Genomic DNA, 20,613 nt, shown 5'->3' with positions numbered 1-20,613 from the left:
CACTCATCGGCTTGAGGTGAGGAGGGCTACCTTAACATGGAAGTGTCCCTCTAGGAAAACCTACAGATGTTGACTTTCCTCTCCTCTTCCATCTACGGTTCCTGGCCCTGGCCAGCCTTGACTTTCCTTTATGATACCCAAGCCCTCCTCTGATACTAAATTCAAATAAAGAAGCTTTCTCGTTTACTGAGCACATCCACGGGTGCCAGAGTCCTCGGCTCCAGATGAGTCTTCAGGGCTACTTTCATTGGCTCGTAGGTGATGTCCCTCTTGTCCAGGAAGGCACAGAGCTCGTACACCTCAGAAATAGTCTCAGTCAGGGGCAGCCGACAAGTCCCCAGCCAGTTCCTGCCCAGAGGAAAGGCCTGTTAGAGAGAACCTCAGCACCGCACCCCAAGGGAGTCGAGCCTGCCAACTTTTCATGTCCAGAATGCCTTGTCTCTACCACTGGCTCTAACCTGTGGCCACTACATCATTTCCTGCTTTAACCAGAAATCTGGTGATGTCTTGTGGGAGACTGAACTTGGACACACAGGCTCACCATGTTGGAGCTGAGTTTGACCTACTTCAGCAAAGCCCTCTAAATCAACTAACTGTAAGCTTCTAGGCTCTGCCTAAGGTTCCAGAAGCCAGACCAGGGCCCAGCCACTCCCATCCTACCCCCATAAGTATCTGCCCATGACATCTCAGTCACTATATGGCAGCCTTCCTTGGTCTTGGGAGGTTACTAATACCCTGTGTGCCTAGGAAAGAGGTTGGGGGTCTGAACATCAACCCCCTGCCTCCAAAGGCACTTGTCTTTGCCCTCTGTGACATCAGGGATGGGACATCTCTGGGAGAGATGGGTGGTGTGGGCCTCAATGGCCCAAAATGCCCAGGGTTGGCTGACCTTCTTCCTAGGGGCTCAGGAAAACCCACTTCTATGTTTAGTTTTGGTATCAATATATTTTGTGACCCTAAGAGAATTGCTCCACTTTGAACATCAGTTTACCTTTCTATAAAACAGGATTAGAATACATGCTCCTGCACTAATGGGGACATTCAAGAGTTCATCCCCCAAGGCAAAGGCCAGGTATCACCTCCTTTGGAAAGCCTGCCTTGCTTTGCTTCTGGAGCTCACCCCCAGTTCTTGCCTTTCTGTGTCTCCAGCAAGCCTCCCAAGGGTTGGGTGGGGGTGGACCTTTGTAGAAAGGTCTGCACGGAAGGGGAATTATCTAGCACCCTAAGGGTTGTGACTGTGGCCTGCTCATCTCAGACCTAGAACAGGGCCAAAAACAGCAATGGATTGCAGAAAAAAGAAGTATGAAACTGTCTGAAGACTTTGAACTTTGGGAACCCTTATACTTGGCACCAGTCCTCTCCTCTAAGGCCTGGGTTTAGTGGTGGTGGTGGGTGTAGCTAACGTGATGGGTTTGTTCCCAAGGACACGACTTCCCTCTGGCTCATGGACAGGGCCCCAGGTTGGTTCCTGAGGAAAGGCAAAGACCAGCCTGAGTGGAACCAAGCTGCTCTCTGAGGAGGGCCTTACTTGACATGCTGAAAGAGGACCCCGTTCCCTGTGATGTACAGTCTACTGCCATCCAGCGTGCTCTCGATGCGGAGCTGTCCCAGTGCGGAGTCTGGGTACTTGACAAGCAGACCCAGGGCCATCATGTACAACGGCTTCACAGACTCCAGGCCTGCTGCACGGCCCCCCTTCCCAGGGCTTGGGGGAGGACAAGAGGTCCGGGAACAGCCACCTGTGCCGGTGAGAATGGGGTGACTCCTAGACCCCTCATGGTCATAACTCTATTAGAAGCTTTGGGTCTTGCTTCCTACTGCTGCCTTGAATTAGTACCAAAGAAGCTTAGAGGGAGATTATTTCCTTGCACAGCCTAATCTGGATCCTCTCAAAATCAGTATAATTTTTCGAATACTTAGTTTGGTTTAGAGGTCAAAGTTATTGGTTGGGAGGTAGGGTTGGGGGGGATTAATTTGCTGTATCATTAACATTTGATTTTCAGAAATTTCAGTAGAGCTGCCCTTTGGCCCCAGCCTCTTCAGGAATCTCCCTTAGTTCCAAGCTCTGCTCTAATCATCGGTGGGGAAGGACCGGCAACCCTAAGCACAGAAGCTGATGTGCATCCCAGGCTTCTCAGATTCACAGCCCCTATCACTCCTGGGCAGAATTTTCCCCAGAGACAAACGACATGGTGTTACTTTCAGATTGGGTATTCGGGTTGCTGGCTCATGGGCAGGCCCTTGTTCTACTGCAGTGGGCACATTGCACAATCTATAGGATCCTATCCCAGTGGCAACAATGGGCCAGGAGGCGAGCTGCTGGGTGATTTTCATGGATCTTTATAAATGAATTTTTTTTTTTAAAGATTTTATTTATTTGAGAGAGAGAGTGAGAGAGAGAGAGCACGAGCAGAGGGAGAAGCAGGCTCCCCACTGAGCAAGGAGCCCGATATGGGACTCGATCCCAGGACCCTGGGATCATGACCTGAGCCAAAGGCAGACGTTCAACTGACTGAGTCACCCAGGTGTCCCTGATTTTCATGGATCTTCTCCTATCCTCTGAGTAACCCTACAGGAGGGGTCATGCCATCCTTATATCACAGATGAGGAAACTATCCTGAGAGGCTAATTAAGTACCTTGCCCCAGGCCACAAAGCTAGGTGGGGCAGAGCTGGGCAGAGGGCAGCTTTGCCCATCTCCAAGGATACCGGAGCTGTTTCCCTTAGTTATGCGCTTTATAAAAGGCAAAAACCATGCTTTGTATTTGAGGGCTGCTGCATGGTTTACAGAGCCTGACTGCAAACACGCTTTCCCTCCAACTTCACATGGCTCTGGTGGAGCAGGCACCGCTGTACTCGTCTCTCAATGACTCATGTTCTCTGAGAAATAGAAGCCCCTGAAGGAGGGGTTTGAACTCACCCCCTCTTAAGAGGATTGTAAGACCCTGGAACAGGCTCCCGAGACCTGCTGCAGGATGCCACTACTTGCAGATAGGACAGAACTCCCATTTTGCCTGGGGACGAGGCCGGGGGAGCTGGGCCTAAACGCAGCAGCAAAAGACCTTATTCCCATGGGTAAATGTCTGGTGATGCACAGGCCAAACTCCACATGTGCAAGACCGTTCTCTACATCCTCAGCACACCAGTTGAGGCCACACTGGGGTAGCTAGTTTCCTGCAACATGCACAGTAGCTTCCACAGATGTACAGGATTTGGGAGATGGGATGAGGAAAGGCAAATAAAACATGTAAGGAAGAAACTAGAATGAGGTAGGCCTGGGAGCATGAAGGCCTGGATTGGACCGGGGTCAGGAAGCGTCAGAAGCAGGCAGACAGGCACAGCAGCCAGAGGCTGTGAAGTAGGGAAACAAGGGAATTTGGGGGTGGGTGAGATAACTGAAGCACTAGCGGAGAAGCTGCCTGAGAGTCTCCCATGCCCTCCAGCCATGCCTGGAAGGGGCAGGATGGCAGTGGCCATCAGGTGCTGCAAGGTGCTCACCATTTCCACAAGCAGGGCAGACCCACTGTACCCCTGGGAAGTTTGCCCTTGCGCCCAACCTCCCTCCCTAGGACATTCAGGCCTGGTTTCCCCACCCAGGCTGGGCTGAGCTACCTACAGCTCAGTGGGAAGGCTGAGCAGACAGAGGGTACACAAGGGTTCAGGCTGAAATTGCTCTTCTCGTATTCTAAGTCAGCCAAAACACCCACCTCTCTCACCACTGCCCAAAGCCCAAAGTGGTTGTGGGAGGGAGGGGAGATGTTTGTTCTTGGCTTTTCCAGCTCAATCCTGGACTGCCCCAGAATGTCAAGGGGAGGGCAAGGTTCCCCTGGTGACATACCCGTGTTCATTCGGTACAACCTTACAGCTTCAGTGAGCTCGGGGATTTCCAGAATTTCCACTTCTGCTTCTAACACATCTATGTTGGAGAAATTATCTGGTAGTAAAATCTTCTGTGAGCGTAGAAAATTCACTTGAAAAGCAAAAGGAAACAAAATGGTTAAGGAGGTTATTTCTGATTCAACTGTAGGTCCAGGTTTTGGCAGGTTTGTGGTACTGCAACATATCCTAGGCTCTCCTTGTTCTGAAACAATTTCTAAACATACCTGGTTAGATTAGCTTTGAGTCTGTGGTTTCAAGGTGAAAGACCCCAAATTACTTTGTTTTCCTGTGTTTGAGTCCATGGGTGTGGCCTCCCTTGGCCTGGCCTGGGGCTTCCAGGCCAGGCCCTCCTGGTGAATATACTGGCCTTGAGACTTACCCTGTGAGTCTTGACCCAAGAGCAGGTCATTCCAAAAGAGGGAGTTGTCTTGCCGCTTACAGAGGAAGGGCCCAGCTGAGCTGGGCCGGCAGGTGGCACTTGCAGTTTGTCCCTGCCTGGACTGCAGTGTGGGAGGCAGAGAGGGAGCCAACGCTAACGTCCTGTGTGAATCAACTTGGAGATTCAGAAGCACATCAAGACAACTTTCCAGGTGACTATAAGGAATGGCTGGGGTTCCAGGCATTTGGGCCCCAGTACAGTTTGGGTGTTTCCTGCCCTATTCATCTAGGTGGCAACAGCATCTTGGAATCAAAGAGCTCACTCAGTTCACACCCTGACCAGGGCATGTCCTAGGGTGGTGCGGGGGAAGGAGGTTGTCTCTGTCCAGGGTTGAAGATCTCCCTCCTTAGGCCACTAGCTCAAGCAGACAATTTTACAATGATTTTGGGGAACCTTTCACCATACACCCTCCTTCTCTTTTGTTCTGGATTTAGTGGATATGAGAGCAGGTAGGGACCATTCTTTGAAACAAAGGAATAGAAATAGGAAACCCTCTTTCCTCATTTTATGCCGAGAGGAACTGAGGCTGGGAGACCACCCAGGTGGATACATAAAGGCAAGCTAGAGAGTAGCTGGCTTTTGAGCCCAGCTCAGGGCCTTGCCCTTCACACCAACTCCTGTGGCCCCTGATCACTGCAGGCAGCTTCCAGTGCCCCTTTACACCCAGGCCATCCCCAAATGAACAGGGAATAAAATAGCTCTGAGGTTTGTGGGAGTCTAAAGCTGGGAATCTGCTTGCCTTCCAGAAGGCTCTGTCATGCTTCCACCACCTCAGCCCAAGGAAGCTCCTGAGGCCCTAAGCACCAAGCTGAGCCTCCATGGGATGTGGGATGGGTAGGGGTGGATGGGCCCTATCAGCCACCCCCCCACCCCCAGGATAGAGCAATCACCAATGAAACGGAACTCGCTGCACTCGCACTCGATTAGGGCCACAGTCTCAGCCAGCCACAGCAGATTGTCTTCAGTCACCAGGCTTGGATACTTGGCCACTAGGTCTAGGGGCAGAAAACAGTAATGCACTTCCTCTTCCGTGTCTAACAGTGGTGTGTCCATGAGTCCCAAAGGTGCCTTATCATGTAGGCCTGGAAGAGAATGTGCAGAGTGGCATTACCACCTCTCAGAGGCCAGGGGTTCTCACTGATCCCAGGGTCCTAGAGGAAGCTGGGGAGATCACCCCAGAGATGGTCCCTGCCAGGTCCCTCCTTTCCCCATCCCCCTCTCTCTAGATGTAACCCTAACTCCAAACGCAAGAGTATGGTGGGGAGAAGGACACGGAAATCTATTTTTCCTACAATGAAGGGCAGTAGGACATGTTGTAAGAGTTTCTCTTATGTACTCAAAGTCATTAAATTCATACTTGTTACCTATCTGGTTTTTTCTAATTGATCAAACCAACCATTGTGACCCACAGACAAAATGGATGCTTTTGACTCTCTTGGAAGCTCAAAACCCATCAATAATCATGAATGGCTGTTTTGGTATCTCAGATAGGCCAATCTATACTGTAAGTCACCCATCAGATGGTGATCATTTGGAGACACTTCTTGTGTGGTAGTTAGAGGTGACTTGAAAGGTTGGTGGAATTCTCTGACTACAAGGAGGGGGCAGAATACAGCCCAGCCCAGCCTTGCCCAAATATGCGGAGGAATGAACGTGGAAAAGGGTGTTTAGTTCCAGTGGGTAAGCAGCCTTGGAGAGGGCATGTGGCAGGGTACAAGATCAAAGAAGATGATGGAGAGGTAGAGAGATCATCCAAAACTAGTTGAGCAATCAGAGTACTCCCTGGAGGAAGCCACTTCTGTTAGGGTGAGGAGAAGGGAAGCTGGTGTGGGCTATAGGAAGGGTCAGCCAGTGGGTATACCTGTGAAGGCGGGGCTTTTTATAGGAAATTCTGAGGGTTTGCTGATACACTTCCACGTTCGCCAGTAGTTCAGAGATGCTCTCTCAGCAACAGGTATGTCTGCAGGCCGTACACGCAGGTGGTGTTTCCCTTCCTTCAGATTATCTAGAGTCTGTTACAGACAGAAAATTACTGCCTGGAAAATTCTAAATCGCATAATTATTGATCAGTTCTTGGGCAAAATACCAGGAAAAATAGCATGTGACTTACTTTGGTAAAGGTTTTTGAAATAAGTTTAGTCAATCACACGAAAATATAAAAATTTAGGTCTACAAGATGATATGCTGATATTCAAAATTTCAATGACTATCTTCTGATTTTTGAAACAATCTTTTTGGGTTATAATTTTACGCTGATTAATAGAAATTTATCTTACATAAGCTAAAGAGTAATTTATATTTAATCATTAAAAACTAGAGATTTTCTACCATTTCCCCTCAACAATTTGTATAATTGCTGTGATCTGCTTATTGTTTGTGTTCATCCTAACCCTGGAATGTGACCTAAGCAGGGAATTGGACGTGGCACAGGGTACCACATTTTTCAAAGCACTTTCATATACATTTGCTCATTTACCCTAACACAACTCTGTGAGATAGATGTGGTAAATGTCTGCATTCCCATTTTACTGATGAAGCAATTGAGGTTAAAGGATTTGGGACTTGCTCAGGCAGTCTTCCACATCCAGAGCTCCTCCACTTGAAGGAGCAGGTGACCAGGTGTGGGTACATAAGCTGGAGCACGCCAGGTAGGCAGGGCTGAAGCTCAAAGCAGAAGGTGGCCTGGTGTTGCCCATCACTCAAGGACCCATTCTCCCTCTAAAGTCCTGTATAGGGGGCAGATTATCGTAACAGCAAGCCCATTTTTCCTGTCCCTACTCTAGAAGAAAATAGTATTTTCCCAAGAAATTTCTGGAGATAGCTAGAGAAGTAGTCTTTGAAAGGCACCATATGACAACTTTTTTTTCTCTAGGAGCCTCAAAATCAACAAAACACCTTAGGTTCAATATGAAACTAATAAAAGAACCTGCTTCTAAGCTGAACTACACAGGTGAAGCTCTTGCGAAGCGGCTCATAGGAAGCCTGAGCTTGGAAAGTGCCCTCTGGTGGCTATGGCTGTAAACTGCACCCACATAACTGCGTAAGGTCTGTAAAAGGAGGGGACTGGAAATGGGAGAACCTTCCTCACTTTGGGTGACTGGTGGACTTGTGGAAGGACTGGAAAATGTCAGGGTCATGGGGAGTGCTTTCCGGGAGCACTGAGTAATGGGAGGGAGGAACAGTGTGTGTGTGAAACACCAGAAGAGAGTCTGTCATTCATTCATTTGAGAAATGCTTGTGTATCACCAGGGCCACAGATACTGTGCCTGGGCTCAAGGAGCTCTCAGCTTGGAGGAAAGCTGAGAAAAGACAAGAAAAACAACAATTTACATATATTGAGATTAAGAGCCAGCAACATTATTGAAGTTTCAGGAGCTCCAGGAATCCTAGAATTTCTTTCCACAGCGTTGGAAGGAAATGTAAGCTTTCTTGTCCCTCTTTGCTCAGGATTGCACACAACTTTAGATTCTGTGTCAAGCTGTCAGCTATCCTGAGGAGGGAAACTGGTGAAAGATGGGTTTCTGTATGAGGGAGTAGTTGGCCTCAGGCAAAGAGAAATAAAAATGAGGTGCCAGGAAGGTAACAGAGAAACTGGAACAGGTTCTGCATCAGTGGGTGAGCAGGATTACTGAATTAAAATGAGATGATAATGATGATGAAGGTGGTAATAATAATAATAATAATGATAATAATAATAAATTATATTATAATGTGGCAGTATTTGTACTAAGTGGAATAAAGAAAACAGTGACTGCACAGGAAGGACAGGACAGGTGGGAGGATGGTAGACAGAAATATATACTGAGCCACCTGCCTCTGTGCCTTGATTGTAGCATTAAGGTGTGTGGAGGTTGGGGCGCCTGGGTGGCTCAGTTGGTTAAGTGTCTGCCTTCAGCTTGGGTCATGATCTCGAGGTCCTGGGATTGAGCCCCATGTTGGGCTCTCTGCTCAGCAGGGAGTCCACTTCTTCCTCTCCCTCTCCCTCTGAGGTCTCCCAATCTCTCTCTCTCTCTCAAATAAATAAATAAATAAAATCTTAAAAAAAAAAAAAAAAGGTGTATGGAGGTTGGGGGAGTGAGGGAGATGAATCTAGAGCAGTAAACAAGAGCCAGAGAGTGAAGCGCTATGTAAGCTGGGCTAAGGAGATTGATATATCCCCTGGTTAAGAGAAGACATTGAAGGATTTAAAGCAGGGACTGTGACTTGACTGATAGTCACACCATCTCCACCCAGTCAGCCAGCAAGCCCTAAGACTCCATGCCCTGCTCTCTGCTCTACCCTCTTCCTTCTTTCCCCTCCCCCGGTCCTGGTCCTCTCATCCCCAGGCCCTCTCCCTACAGTGATCTTTCAAACATGCAAATGAGTCCAAACCACTCTCCATCTTAAAAAACTTCAGTGCTCCCCACTACTTATAGGACATCCAAATTCTCCTTGGCATTGCATGCAAGGTCCTCTACAATCAGTGGAGGCAGCAGGATATACACAAAAAGCACAAGGGACTTGAACTCAGACAGACTGGGCTTTGAATCTTGGTCACTTAAGAGCTGACATTTATTGCCCAGGCACTTTTTTTTTTTTTAAGATTTTACTTTTAAGTAATCTCTACACCCAACATGGGGCTCAAACTCACAACCCCAAGAACAAAAGTTGCACATTCTACTGACTGAGCCAGCCAGACACTGCAACCCAGGCATTTTTAAACTGAATCCTCCTAATGTCCCCCATCCCCCACATACCAAGTAGGCTTTACTATTATCACTCCCTTTTAGCAAATGGGAAATAAGGCCCAAGAAGGGAAAAAGTACTCAGTGCCCAAATAAGTGGAGACGCTAGGAATGGAACCCAGAAGTCTAGGGTCCATGCTCTTTTTTTTTTTTTTTTTTTAAAGATTTTATTTATTTATTGGACAGAGAGAGACACAGCGAGAGAGAGAACACAAGCAGAGGGAGTGGGAGAGGGAGAAGCAGGCTTCCTGCCGAGCAGGGAGCCCGATGCGGGGCTCGATCCCAGGACCCTGGGATCATGACCTGAGCCGAAGGCAGACACTTAACGACTGAGCCACCCAGGCGCCCCTAGGGTCCATGCTCTTAACCATTGCTCTTACCAGTTGACTCCCATCTGTCACTTAACCTCTAGAAGCCTCAGGCTCCTCACATGCAAACTGGAGATAGGAAAATCTGGAAGATGTTGTTGTAAGGATTAAAGGAAATAATATAAATGTTAATTTCCTTCCTCTTAGTGGTCAGATTCCAAACTATCTTTTCAGCTTCATCTCCTACCATTCTTTCTGTCTGCATCCCATCATCAGTAACACTAAACTCCATAAAGCTCCAAAGACATTGTAATGCCTCCTTAAATTTGTATATGCAATTTCCTCTTCCCAGAACACTTCCTCCTCCCTTCTCTGTCTAAAAAGCCTGAAGCCTCCCCTAGCTAGAGTGGGTGATTCTCTTTTGTTCCCACAGACCCCTCCAAACTTCTCTCTCTGGGTCCCTGGCTTGGTTTCAGGCCTGTCCTTTCAGGCTTTGGGAGGAAGGACTGGCTTGATGCATCCCCAGCTTCTAGTCTAGAACCTAATGTGTAGTAAATGATCAGAATTGCTGTGTTAAAGGAAAGAATGCATGTAAATGAAGAGATAGAAAACTGAGTCCTCTGGAAAGAAAAGCAAAATGAGACATGAGGAAGCCCAAAATGAGCTGGCAGAGAAGTAGACTGTATTCACAAAAACCGAGAAAGATGCTGAGGATCCAAAGCCATAGGAAAAGCCAGCACAGGATTACAATGGGCAGAGCCCAGAGAGTTCAGAGGGCAGTGAAGGCAGTGATTCCAACTTGGGACCTAGAGTCCAGAGGGAAGATCTACTAGAGAGAGGGACAAGGATGTGAAGGAGGAGAGGGAGACAGGATGACAGGACAAAAGGTCTCAACTTGGGTCTGATAGATGATGGATCATAACATGTTGGGTGAAGTAGAAAGAAATGAGAGTAACACTAGGGAGAGCCTACAAGAGACAGCAGACCATGTGAAACCCATGCTAAGCTGACTGCATCAGAAGAACTTGAAACTGCCATTTATTTCACTTGCAGATTCAAATCCTGAAATTCTGTCCCAGTGGAGGAAACAACAGTGCCCTTGAACAACTCTAAATTGGGCATTGTGGAAGGGATGTATTGAGGGAGGGAAATCCCTGCCTGGGAAAACAACCTGTTTGAGGAAGGGCCTACTCCCTTTTTGGAGGTGCTGTTTGATACCTGGGTATACCCTGTGGGGTGGGTGGGTGTGACAGTCCAACCAGTTTGAGAGATATACTAGCTGATGGGAGAATGATCTATTTTGTAGAAATGAAATCTCCATTTCTTGTTACTTCTACAAATGTGAAGTGTGAGCTGTACCATTCTCTCCAAGAAAGGTATGTTTTTGTTTTTTAAAGATTTTATTTATTTATTTGTCAGAGAGAGAGAGAGTACACACAAGCAGGTGGAGCGAGAGGCAGAGGGAGAAGCAGACTCCCTGCTGAGCAGGGAGCCCGACGTGGGACTCGATCCCAGGACCCCAGGATCATGACCTGAGCCGAAGGCAGATGCTTAACCGACTGAACCACCCAGGCATCCCCAAGAAAGGTATGTTTGACAAATCTTAAAAAAGAAAAACATACAAATAAATCCCAAAAGATCACAGTTCCTGCCAGTCAAGTCATGCACTAGGCCCAGAAGCCTTAATTAGGTTGTTTTCTAAACTCTCTCAGTCAATCCTTGCTCTGACTTCTAGAAACACAAGACCTTCTATTCATGGGAAGCCATTTAGGTGCTATATGAATCCAAAGAACACATTCCCTAACCCCCTCACTTTGCTTTATTGTTCTCAATAACACCTACTTATTTATTTACCATCTGCTAGTCTCCCCTAGTAGATATAACCTCCAAAACCATGAGGATCTTGCCTGTTTTGTTTTCTGCTATATTTGCAGCACCCACAACAGTTCCTGTGGGATCTCAATACATTTTTTTAAGGATTTTATTTATTTATTTGAGAGAGAGAGCACGAGCAGGGGGAGGGGCAGAGGGAGAGGGAGAAGCAGATTCCCTGTTGAGCTGGGAGCCCAATGTGGGGCTCGATCCCAGGACCAGAGATCATGACCTGAGCCGAAGTCAGATGCGCAGCTGACTGAGCCACCCAGGCGCCCCTCAATATATTTTCATAGAATGAATGAGGTAATGAATTAGTGAAGAGAATTTCAGAGAGCCTAGTTTCCAGCTGTCCTTTGGCTTTGTTGACTGAAGTTGCCACAGAGTATATGGCTGGTCTCTATGGACTTCAATTCCACTCCTATCTGCCTGAACAGACTTTTATGATGCTGTTATGACTTTTACTATTCACATCCTATGACCCAGAAAATTATTAGAGGGAAGATTTCTTTAGGGAAATATAGACCCGAATTCAGATGGCTAGTTACTAACACAAGGATAATTAATGTTACTTTTGGCCTAGATAGTAGTGAAAAAATATGTCAATCAGAAGCAGTGTAAGACTAATGACATGGGGGCAATTGTGTATGTGTGTAGGTATGGTCACCAAAAGACGGCTGACAAATGTACTAGTAGAAGAGCTCTGGGACTTAACAGAGGTTTTCCAAAGCAGAACCAGTGCTCAGAGATGCCTTATGCTCTGATGTGGGCTGTTGAAAGGAGCTTGGAGGAGCTCGCAAATCTCCAACTGCCTTGTAAAAACAAGGAAGGCCAACATCAATCTGAAGCTCAAGGGAAGTGAGGCTAGTAGATCAAAAGGATGTGTAGAACAGCTGTGATCAACCAAAGAAGCCAAATAAGATACAGCTATCAGGATCTCAAACCTGCCCCTCCCACTGCCACCTCCAGTTTCTTGGCCCTGCAGAAGTAGATTCAACCTTCATAGGTCATCCTGGGTTCATCATTCAGTGTTCTCTCAGTGGATGTTTATTAAACAGGCTGGTACTGTGAGAGGCTAGGAATGCAAACATGAAAAGAATACAGGCTAGTGAAGGAGAAAGATATATGAATACCTGATCCAAACAGAATAGCATTGATAGGTGACAGGAATTAACTCAGAGCAGAGAAACAAAAATGCTGCCTGGAAATGTCAGGCTAGGCTTCCCTTGGATCATACTTAGGGTAAATCTTAAAGGGGGATCATTTTAGAAAGAAGAAAGAGCAAGTTAAAAGGTGTTAAGAGAAGGCATTTGGGGTGCTTAGGGACATGGCTGAACTTCAAAGTGTATGTGTGTGTGAGTGCCCACGCACGCACATAGGTGTGTGTGTCTTGGGAGAGGAGCCAGGGCAAGCAGACGCTATGTCAGGGGTTGTCCACTTACCCATATATCCACAGACAAGCTACGCTGTTGGGATGAGTATCTACTGTTTATCTAATCTTCCTTTCCAAGATCACACTAGTAATCTGTCTTCACATCATGAGTAATAGGAAATGTGAGACCCATTACTGGTCTCTTTTCTTAAAAGCATCATTTGTGTCTTCAACATAAAAACTCCCTGGCTCCCGGGCGCCTGGGTGGCTCAGTTGGTTAAGCGACTGCCTTCGGCTCAGGTCATGATCCTGGAGTCCCAGGATCGAGTCCCGCATCGGGCTCCCTGCTCAGCAGGGAGTCTGCTTCTCCCTCTGACCCTCCCCCCTCTCATGTGCTCTCTCTCTCTCTCTCAAATAAATAAATAAAATCTTTAAAAAAAAAAAAAACTCCCTGGCTCCCTTGAGCACAAGGAACGCAGGTGTATTTGGGTTGCTTGCTGGTAGCAGAATGCTCATAGGCAGAATAATTTAAGTTTCTAAATTTAGAAGTCCCAGAAGGCAATGGAAAAGGAAACACAAGTAGCATGCACTGTCATACTAAGTCCTCAGTGGGCTTCAAGGGACAAGTAAAAGGGAATCGACAGTCTGCCAAAAACCTTGAACCCTTGTGAGTGACCCTGAAGAGAAATTTCACACTGCAGTAGCAGCTGACTCTCAACCAGGCTGATTGCTTGTAAGAGGCTTGAAGCAGTTTACATTTAGGCAAAGGGGACTTCCCAAATTACACAGAAAGTTCTAGTATACACTAAAATGTTAATGTACAGACCTGGAATGACTACTCTGTTTTTTCTCTGTGAACATCCAGGCTCATAGATTTACATATCAGCTTTGATGACTCCCAAATTTATACCTCTAGATCAGATTGCTCCCATGAATTCCAGACTTTATACATCCTGCTGCCTTTTCACCATTGCCACTTGAATGTTTAATAAATACCCTTTTCTTGCCTCTCAAACTTAACACATTCAAATCCTAACTCCTGATTTCTCCACCTAAACCTGCACATCCCTTGGAATCCACCATTCCCCTTACTGCTCAGGATACAAAGGAGTTATCTATTCTCTCTTACCCTACCAACAATTCATACCAATAATTCATTAGCAAACCCTGTCAGTTCTCTCATCGAGACATATACAGAATTTGAACACTTCTAACTCCACTATTACCACATTAGGCCAAACTACCACTATATTTTATCTGGATGGTATAGGAACCTCCTAACTGGTCTTCCTGCTTTTCCTGTGCCCCACTAGAGTGTAGGCCAGGGGTTGACACATTGCAGGGCTTGAACTCATGACATTGAGATCAAAACCTGAGCTGAGATCAAGAGTCGGGTGCCTCACGCATTGAGCTGCCACCCAGGTGCCCTGGCAAATTTTTTTCTGTGAAAGTGCGGATCGTAAATATTTTAGGCTTTGAGAATATGGTCCCTGTTGCAACTATTCAACTCTGTATTATAGCTCAAGAGCAGCTATAAACAATATATAAACAAATGAGCATGACTGTGCTCCAATAAAGCTTAATGGGCACTGAAATTTGAATTTCAGATAATTTTCTTTTCTTTTTTTTTAAAGATTTTATTTATTTATTTGCCGGGGGGGGGGGCACAAGCAGGGGGAGCGGCAGGCAGAGGGAGAAGCAGGCTCCCTGCTGAGCAAGGAGCCCATGCGGGACTCGATCCCAGGACCCTGGGATCATGACCTGAGCCGAAGGCAGATGCTTAATGGACTGAGCCACCCAGGCATCCCTGTAAAAACCATTCTTAGCTAACAGGTTGTACAAAAAAGGTAGTAAGCTGGATTTCATCCATAAGCTATAGTTTGATGACTCCTGTTCTAATATTAAGACAGAAGTCAATGATTTTTTTATAGTTTTATTGAAATATATTTAATGTGAAATGCATTCATATTACATATAATATTAATGATAAAATCTCCTATTTAAATTGTACAGTTCAATGGTTTTTAGTATGTTCACAGAGTTGTGCAACCATCATCACAATCTCTTTCAACATCCTAAAAAGTAACTCTGTACCCATTAACAGTCATTGCCAATCCTGCCCACCCTATCCTTCCCACCCTGTACCTCAGCTCTAGGCAACAACTAATCTACCTTCTGTCTCTATAACTTCGCCTATTATGCACATTTTATATAAACTGAATCATACAATATATGGTCCTCTGTGTCTGGCTTCTTTCACTTAGCAAAATGTTTTGAAGTTCATCCGTGTTGTTACATGTATCAGTACTTCATTCCTTTTTATTGACAAGTAATATTCCATTGTATGGATATCCATTTTGTTTGTTTATTCATCAGCTGATGAACATAAGGATTGTTTCTACTTTTTGGCTACTATGAATAATGCTGCTTTGAACATTTGTTTACAAGTTTTTGTGTGGACATAAGTTTTAATTTTTCTTGGGTGTATACTTAGAAGTGGAATTAACTGGGTCACATGGTAACTCTAACTTTTTGAGGAACTGCCAGACTGTTTTCCAAAGAAGCTTACAAATTTACATTCCCATCAGCAGCGGGTGAGGGTTCCAGTTTCTCCACATCCTTGCCAACACCTGTCATTGCCTGTCTTTTTGATGATAGCCATCCTAGTGTGTGTGAAGTGATATCTCATTGTGGTTTCCATTTGCATTTCCCTGATGGCTAATAATGATTTTTGGACAGGACTTAGCAGTGGGGAAAGTGATGGAAATGTGTGAGGCTGTTGATTGGTTTGAGATGGCTATTGATTCTCCAGCTGTATTTACACTCTGCTTCACAGAATAAACATCACTTCAATTAGACCAGCCTAAGTGTTTATTTCTTTGAAAACACTATTTCCAAAACATAAGCACTTGTTCTACTCTATCTTTAGGGAGGCAGTTCCACATGATTCTTCAAATACTTCTACTGCTCACACAACTTGGGACTTTGGAATTGGACCCACTCATTGGCCTCCGAGTACTGAAGTTGCTTCCCAGATAGATTTTGTTTCAATTTGGAAAGTGAGGATAGGAAAGGAATTAAAGGGCTTTATAAACTGTTTGTATAGCTGGCTTGTGTTCTTCAAAAAATTGCCTCGATCTCCTTGATTTTCTGCAATGAACAAGTGACTCCTTCCTTCTCCCACAATAATGGTGCTTTGGCATAGAGTCATCAGCAATCTTGACATGCCAGGCCATGTAAGTAATTTTGAAGCCACTTGTAATCAATTCTAGCACTCCATTCCAGATGTAGTTAAAAAAAATTTTATTTCAGGTGGGTAGCCTTAAAAAAAATAAAAAGAATACTACAACTTGTGTTGGAATATGTTAAGGGTTTTTTTTAGGGTGTTGATTTCCAAATATATAATAACTTTTAAGAAAAAGCATTAAATTATTTAGTAAGGATTATCTACAAAAACACTCAGTGTAGGGGCGCCTGGGTGGCTCAGTCGCTGGGCGTCTGCCTTCGGCTCAGGTCCTGGGATTGAGCCCCGCATCAGGCTCCCTGCTCGGTAGGAGGCCGGCTTCTCTCTCTCCCACTCCCCCCTGCTTGTGTTCCCTTTCTCGCTGTGTCCCTCTCTGTCAAATAAATAAATAAAATCTTAAAAAAAAAAAAAAGAGTTCATCTGTTTAAAAAACAAAACAAAACACTCAGTGTAAAATGTTCTCATTCCTATATGACCCAAATATGCACGATCTACCTCAATTTTCTTCTAAGAGGCGTTCAGGAGGCACAGCTGGTAGTGCACTGAGCTGAACTGTGACTTGTTGGGTCAGTGCTTATGGAGATGGATCCAGTAAACAACACTTTGTCCAGACAGTGGGATTAATATGGAGCATGGCCAATGGTCCTTTCTAGTCATAATATTTAGCTTTTCTAGGTTAAAAAAAATCATTGTCCAAAAACTAAGAATAAGCTACTTAAGATAAGCCATAGAAATGGTTTCTGTAGTTTGGAGAAAAATTAAGATTCAAGAAGAATGTTAAAATAGGATTTCCAAGAGTCAAGGAACCAACTCAGCAGTTGGTTAAGTCCTATCCCGGGGCTGTGGTGGCTACTGGTATAGGTAAGGCAGAGTCAGGATGAAATCCTTTATTCAGTTTATTTATTACTCTAACTCATTCATCACACTTCCCCATTAAGAGGGTCATCTCAGCAACCAATATATGAAAGGACACAACACGTAGTGATTGATATAAGGCCTATGTTACTGATCACTCCTGGAAGACAAGAGTATCTTACCTGCAACAAAGGCATCAGCTGCAAACCCAGTGCTTGCTCATAGAGTAAGTTCAATTCTGCACAACTGGAGAAGGAGAGTTTGGAAGTGTAGAGGTAATAGTGCACATGCCTAAATGTGGAACCGTCTCTGTCGATGAATAGCCTCTGGCTTTCCAAGGAGGTCAAGGCTGAAGCCTCTTTCCACAGCAGGGAGTCTGGAAACTGAGCGAGTTTGCTTCTGGGAACTGAGAAATGCCAGCCCCCAACGTTGAAATGAAACAAATCCTCTGCTGATTCATGAGGCATGCCAGGCTCCTCCTAAAAGGGGAATAAAAACAGAGCTATGCAAGAAAAATAAATAAAAAGCATCCATCTTGGAAAGGAAGAAGTAAGATTATCTCTATTTGCAGATGATGTGATCTTGCATATAGAAAATCCCAAGGAATTCACTAGGAAATTATTAGAAATGAGTTTAGTAAGGGTGAAAGATATGTATCAATTGTATTTTTATTTTTAAATTTTATTTATGTATTTATTTGAGAGGGAGAGAGAGAGAGAACACAAGAGTGGGGGTGGGGTGGACAGAGGGAGAGAGAGAATCTCAAGCAAGCTCCACATGCGGCACAGAGCCTGTTGAGGGGCTTGATCTCTCAACCCTGAGATCATGAACTGAGCTAAAATCAAGAGTCAGATGCTTAACTGACTGAGCCACCCAGGCGCCCCTCAATTGGATGTTAATACACAAGCAATGAACAATCCAAAAATGAGATTCAGAAAACAATTCTATTCCAATAGTATCAAAAAGAACAAAATATTTAGGAATAAATTTAACAAAAGAAAGGTAATACTTGTACTCTGAAAAGTTCAAAACATAGTTGAAAGAAATTTTAAAGACTTAAGTAAATGGGGGGTGCCTGGGTGGCTCAGTCGTTAAGCGTCTGCCTTCGGCTCAGGTCATGATCCCAGATCCTGGGATCGAGCCCCACATCGGGCTCCCTGCTCGGTGGGAGGCCTGCTTCTCCCTCTCCCACTCCCCTTGCTTGTGTTCCTGCTCTCGCTGTGTCTCTCTCTGTCAAATAAATAAAAAATCTTTAAAAAAAAAAAAAAAAAGACTTAAGTAAATGGAAAAACATCTCATGTTTACCAATCAGAAGACTTAATACTGTTAAGACTGCAATACTCTCCAGATCTACAGATTGCACACAGTCCCTATGAAAATTCCAGCTGCCTTTTTTTTTTTTTTTTTTGCAAAAATTGACAAGCTGGGGGTGCCTGGATGGCTCAGTCAGTTAGCGTCTGCCTTCAGCTTGGGTCATGATCCCAGGGTCCTGGAATCGAGCCCCTCATCGGGCTACCTGCTCAGCTAAGGGTCTGCTTCACCCTCTCCCTCTGCCCCTCCCCCCACTCATGCTCTGTGTTCTCTCTCACTCACAAATAAATAAAATCTTTTAAAAAAATTGACAAACTGATGTTAAAGTTCATATGGAAATAAAAGGGAATAGTAAAAACAATCAAACAAACAAAAAAACCCTCCAACTCTTGAAAAAGGAGAACAAAAAAATTTTTTAAAAGATTAATTAATTAATTTGGGAGAGTGAGGGGAGGGGCAGAGGGAGAGAGTCTCAAGCAGACTCCCTGCTGAGCTCAGAGCCCAAGGTGGGACTTGATTCCATGACCCATGAGATCATAACCTGAGCTGAAATTAAGAGTCAGACACTTAACTAACTGAGCCACCCAGGCGCCCCAAGGAGAACAAAATTTGATGATTCACACTTCCCACTTTCAAAACTTACTAAAAAGCTATAGTAGTCAAGATAGTGTGCTATTGTATAAGGAAAACATATGGATAAGTGGAATACCATTGAGAGTCCAGAAATAAACCTTGACATTTATAGTTACTTGAATTTGACAAGGGAGCCAAGGCAATCCAATGGGTAAAGAATAGCCTTGTCAAAAACTGGTGCTGGGACAGCTGGACATCCAAATGCAAAAAAAAAAAAAAAAAAAAAAAAGTTAGACCCCTACCTCACACCATACATAGAAATTAACACCAAATGGACCAAACCTAAAAATAAGAGCTAAAACTATAAAACCCTTAGAAGAAAACACAAAATCCTCATGATCTTGGATTAGGTAATGCCTCCTTAGATGAGATACAAAAAGCACAAGTGAAACAAATAAGCAAATAAAACTTCATCAAAATTGCAAACTTTTGTGCTCCAAAGGACACCATCAAGATCTGCAGATCACATATCTGATAAAGAACTTGTATTTAGACTACATAAATAACTCTTACAACTCAATAATAAAAATGATAATAAAAAGATGAACAATCAAATTTAAAAGGGGGTAAAAAATCTAAAAACACATTTCTCTATCCTAAATGAAAGAAGCCAGACACAAAAGCCACATAGTACATGATTCCATCTATGTGTAATGTGCAGAATAGGCAAATTTATAGAGTAGATTAGTGGTGGCTTAGGGCTAGAGAGGTTGTGGGGGAAATGCACAGTGACTAGTAACAGGTATGGAATTTCTTTTCTTTTTCAAATAATGAAAATGTTGTAAAATTGTGGTACTAGTTGCACACTCTGTGAATATACTAAAAACCACTGAACTGTAAACTTTAAATGGTAAATTGTAGTATGGGAATTATTTTTTAATAAAGCCATTTAAAAAAAAAAAAAAAAAACATTTAAGGGGTGCCTGGGTGGCTCAGTTGGTTAAGCAACTGCCTTCGGCTCAGGTCATGATCCTGGAGTCCTGGGATCGAGTCCCGCATCGGGCTCCCTGCTCAGCGGGGAGTCTGCTTCTCCCTCTGACCCTCCCCCCTCTCATGCTCTCTCTATCTCATTCTCTCTCTCAAATAAATAAATAAAAATCTTTAAAAAAAAAAAAAAACAAAAAAACATTTAAGACAGAGTTATGAGGTCCTGCGTTGGGCTCTGCACTCAGCATGGAGTCTGCTTGGGATTCTTTCCTTTTTCCTCTCCCTCCCCCTCTGCCCCTCCCCCTGCTCTTTCTCTCTCATAAATAAATAAATAAATAAATAAAATCTTTAATTTAAAAAAAAAGGAGAGAGAGAGTTATGAGGAGGCACTCCCTACCCCTCTGAGTGCATGCAGAGCTCTCTTGGGATCATACCTGCAGAGACACTACATTATTGAGACCATAGCAGAATAGCTGAATGTTGTGGTTTCCTTTTTGTATATACAAAGGCAGCAAAGATCATTAACCTTCCTCAGCTCATTGTTAAAAGTTCAAGGTTATCTATTCATATAAATGAACTATTTTGCTTCAAGATAACCTAGCTTATCCACACTATAGAAAAGTAGAACATATGAATACAAACCATCTGTATCAGATTTTAAAATAAACACTCAAGGAGGACTACTCTTGTAAACAAAATTTAAAAGGTGGTAAATAGTATATAAAACTCTACCTTAAAAAGAACCATAAAAGAATTCTAAATAAAAATTATGCATGGTGAAGCAATTGGGGTGCAATGTACTGATATTTATAACATTTTGAAATGCATCAAAAAACCAATATGGATTGGTAAAGGGATGGATAGATGGACATATGATAAAAACAAATATAGCAAGATGTTCACTGTAGAATCCAGGCAGTGGGTATATAGTTCGTTCAACCTTTCTGAATCTTCCAAATTTGCATTAAAATGTTGGTGGGTGGGAAGAGTGTTAAATAAGAGGTGGTTGCTCAAGAGAGGAAAGGCTCACTTCTCCAACAAAACCTGCAT

The 20,613-nt window shown here is 44.3% G+C and overlaps 1 protein-coding gene across 1 annotated transcript in view; it reads right to left on the bottom strand.

Annotated features, from left to right (window-relative positions):
- KCTD19 (potassium channel tetramerization domain containing 19) overlaps positions 1–20,613 on the bottom strand; it is a 27,703-nt gene extending 7,090 nt beyond the window's left edge. Inside the window, exons 1-7 of the mRNA XM_078063536.1 lie at positions 20,608–20,613; positions 16,875–17,171; positions 6,179–6,329; positions 5,208–5,399; positions 3,838–3,969; positions 1,529–1,739; positions 188–348 (exon numbers count right to left, since the gene is read on the bottom strand). Of these exons, the coding sequence (XP_077919662.1) occupies positions 188–348; positions 1,529–1,739; positions 3,838–3,969; positions 5,208–5,399; positions 6,179–6,329; positions 16,875–17,171; positions 20,608–20,613 (1,150 nt within the window). The remainder of the gene's footprint in view (positions 1–187; positions 349–1,528; positions 1,740–3,837; positions 3,970–5,207; positions 5,400–6,178; positions 6,330–16,874; positions 17,172–20,607) is intronic.

This window comes from Halichoerus grypus, chromosome 15, assembly GCF_964656455.1.
Source record: "Halichoerus grypus chromosome 15, mHalGry1.hap1.1, whole genome shotgun sequence".
NCBI lineage: Eukaryota > Metazoa > Chordata > Mammalia > Carnivora > Phocidae > Halichoerus > Halichoerus grypus.
Note: the sequence above shows the minus strand (reverse complement) of the source record. Positions and strands in the feature narration are given on the sequence as shown.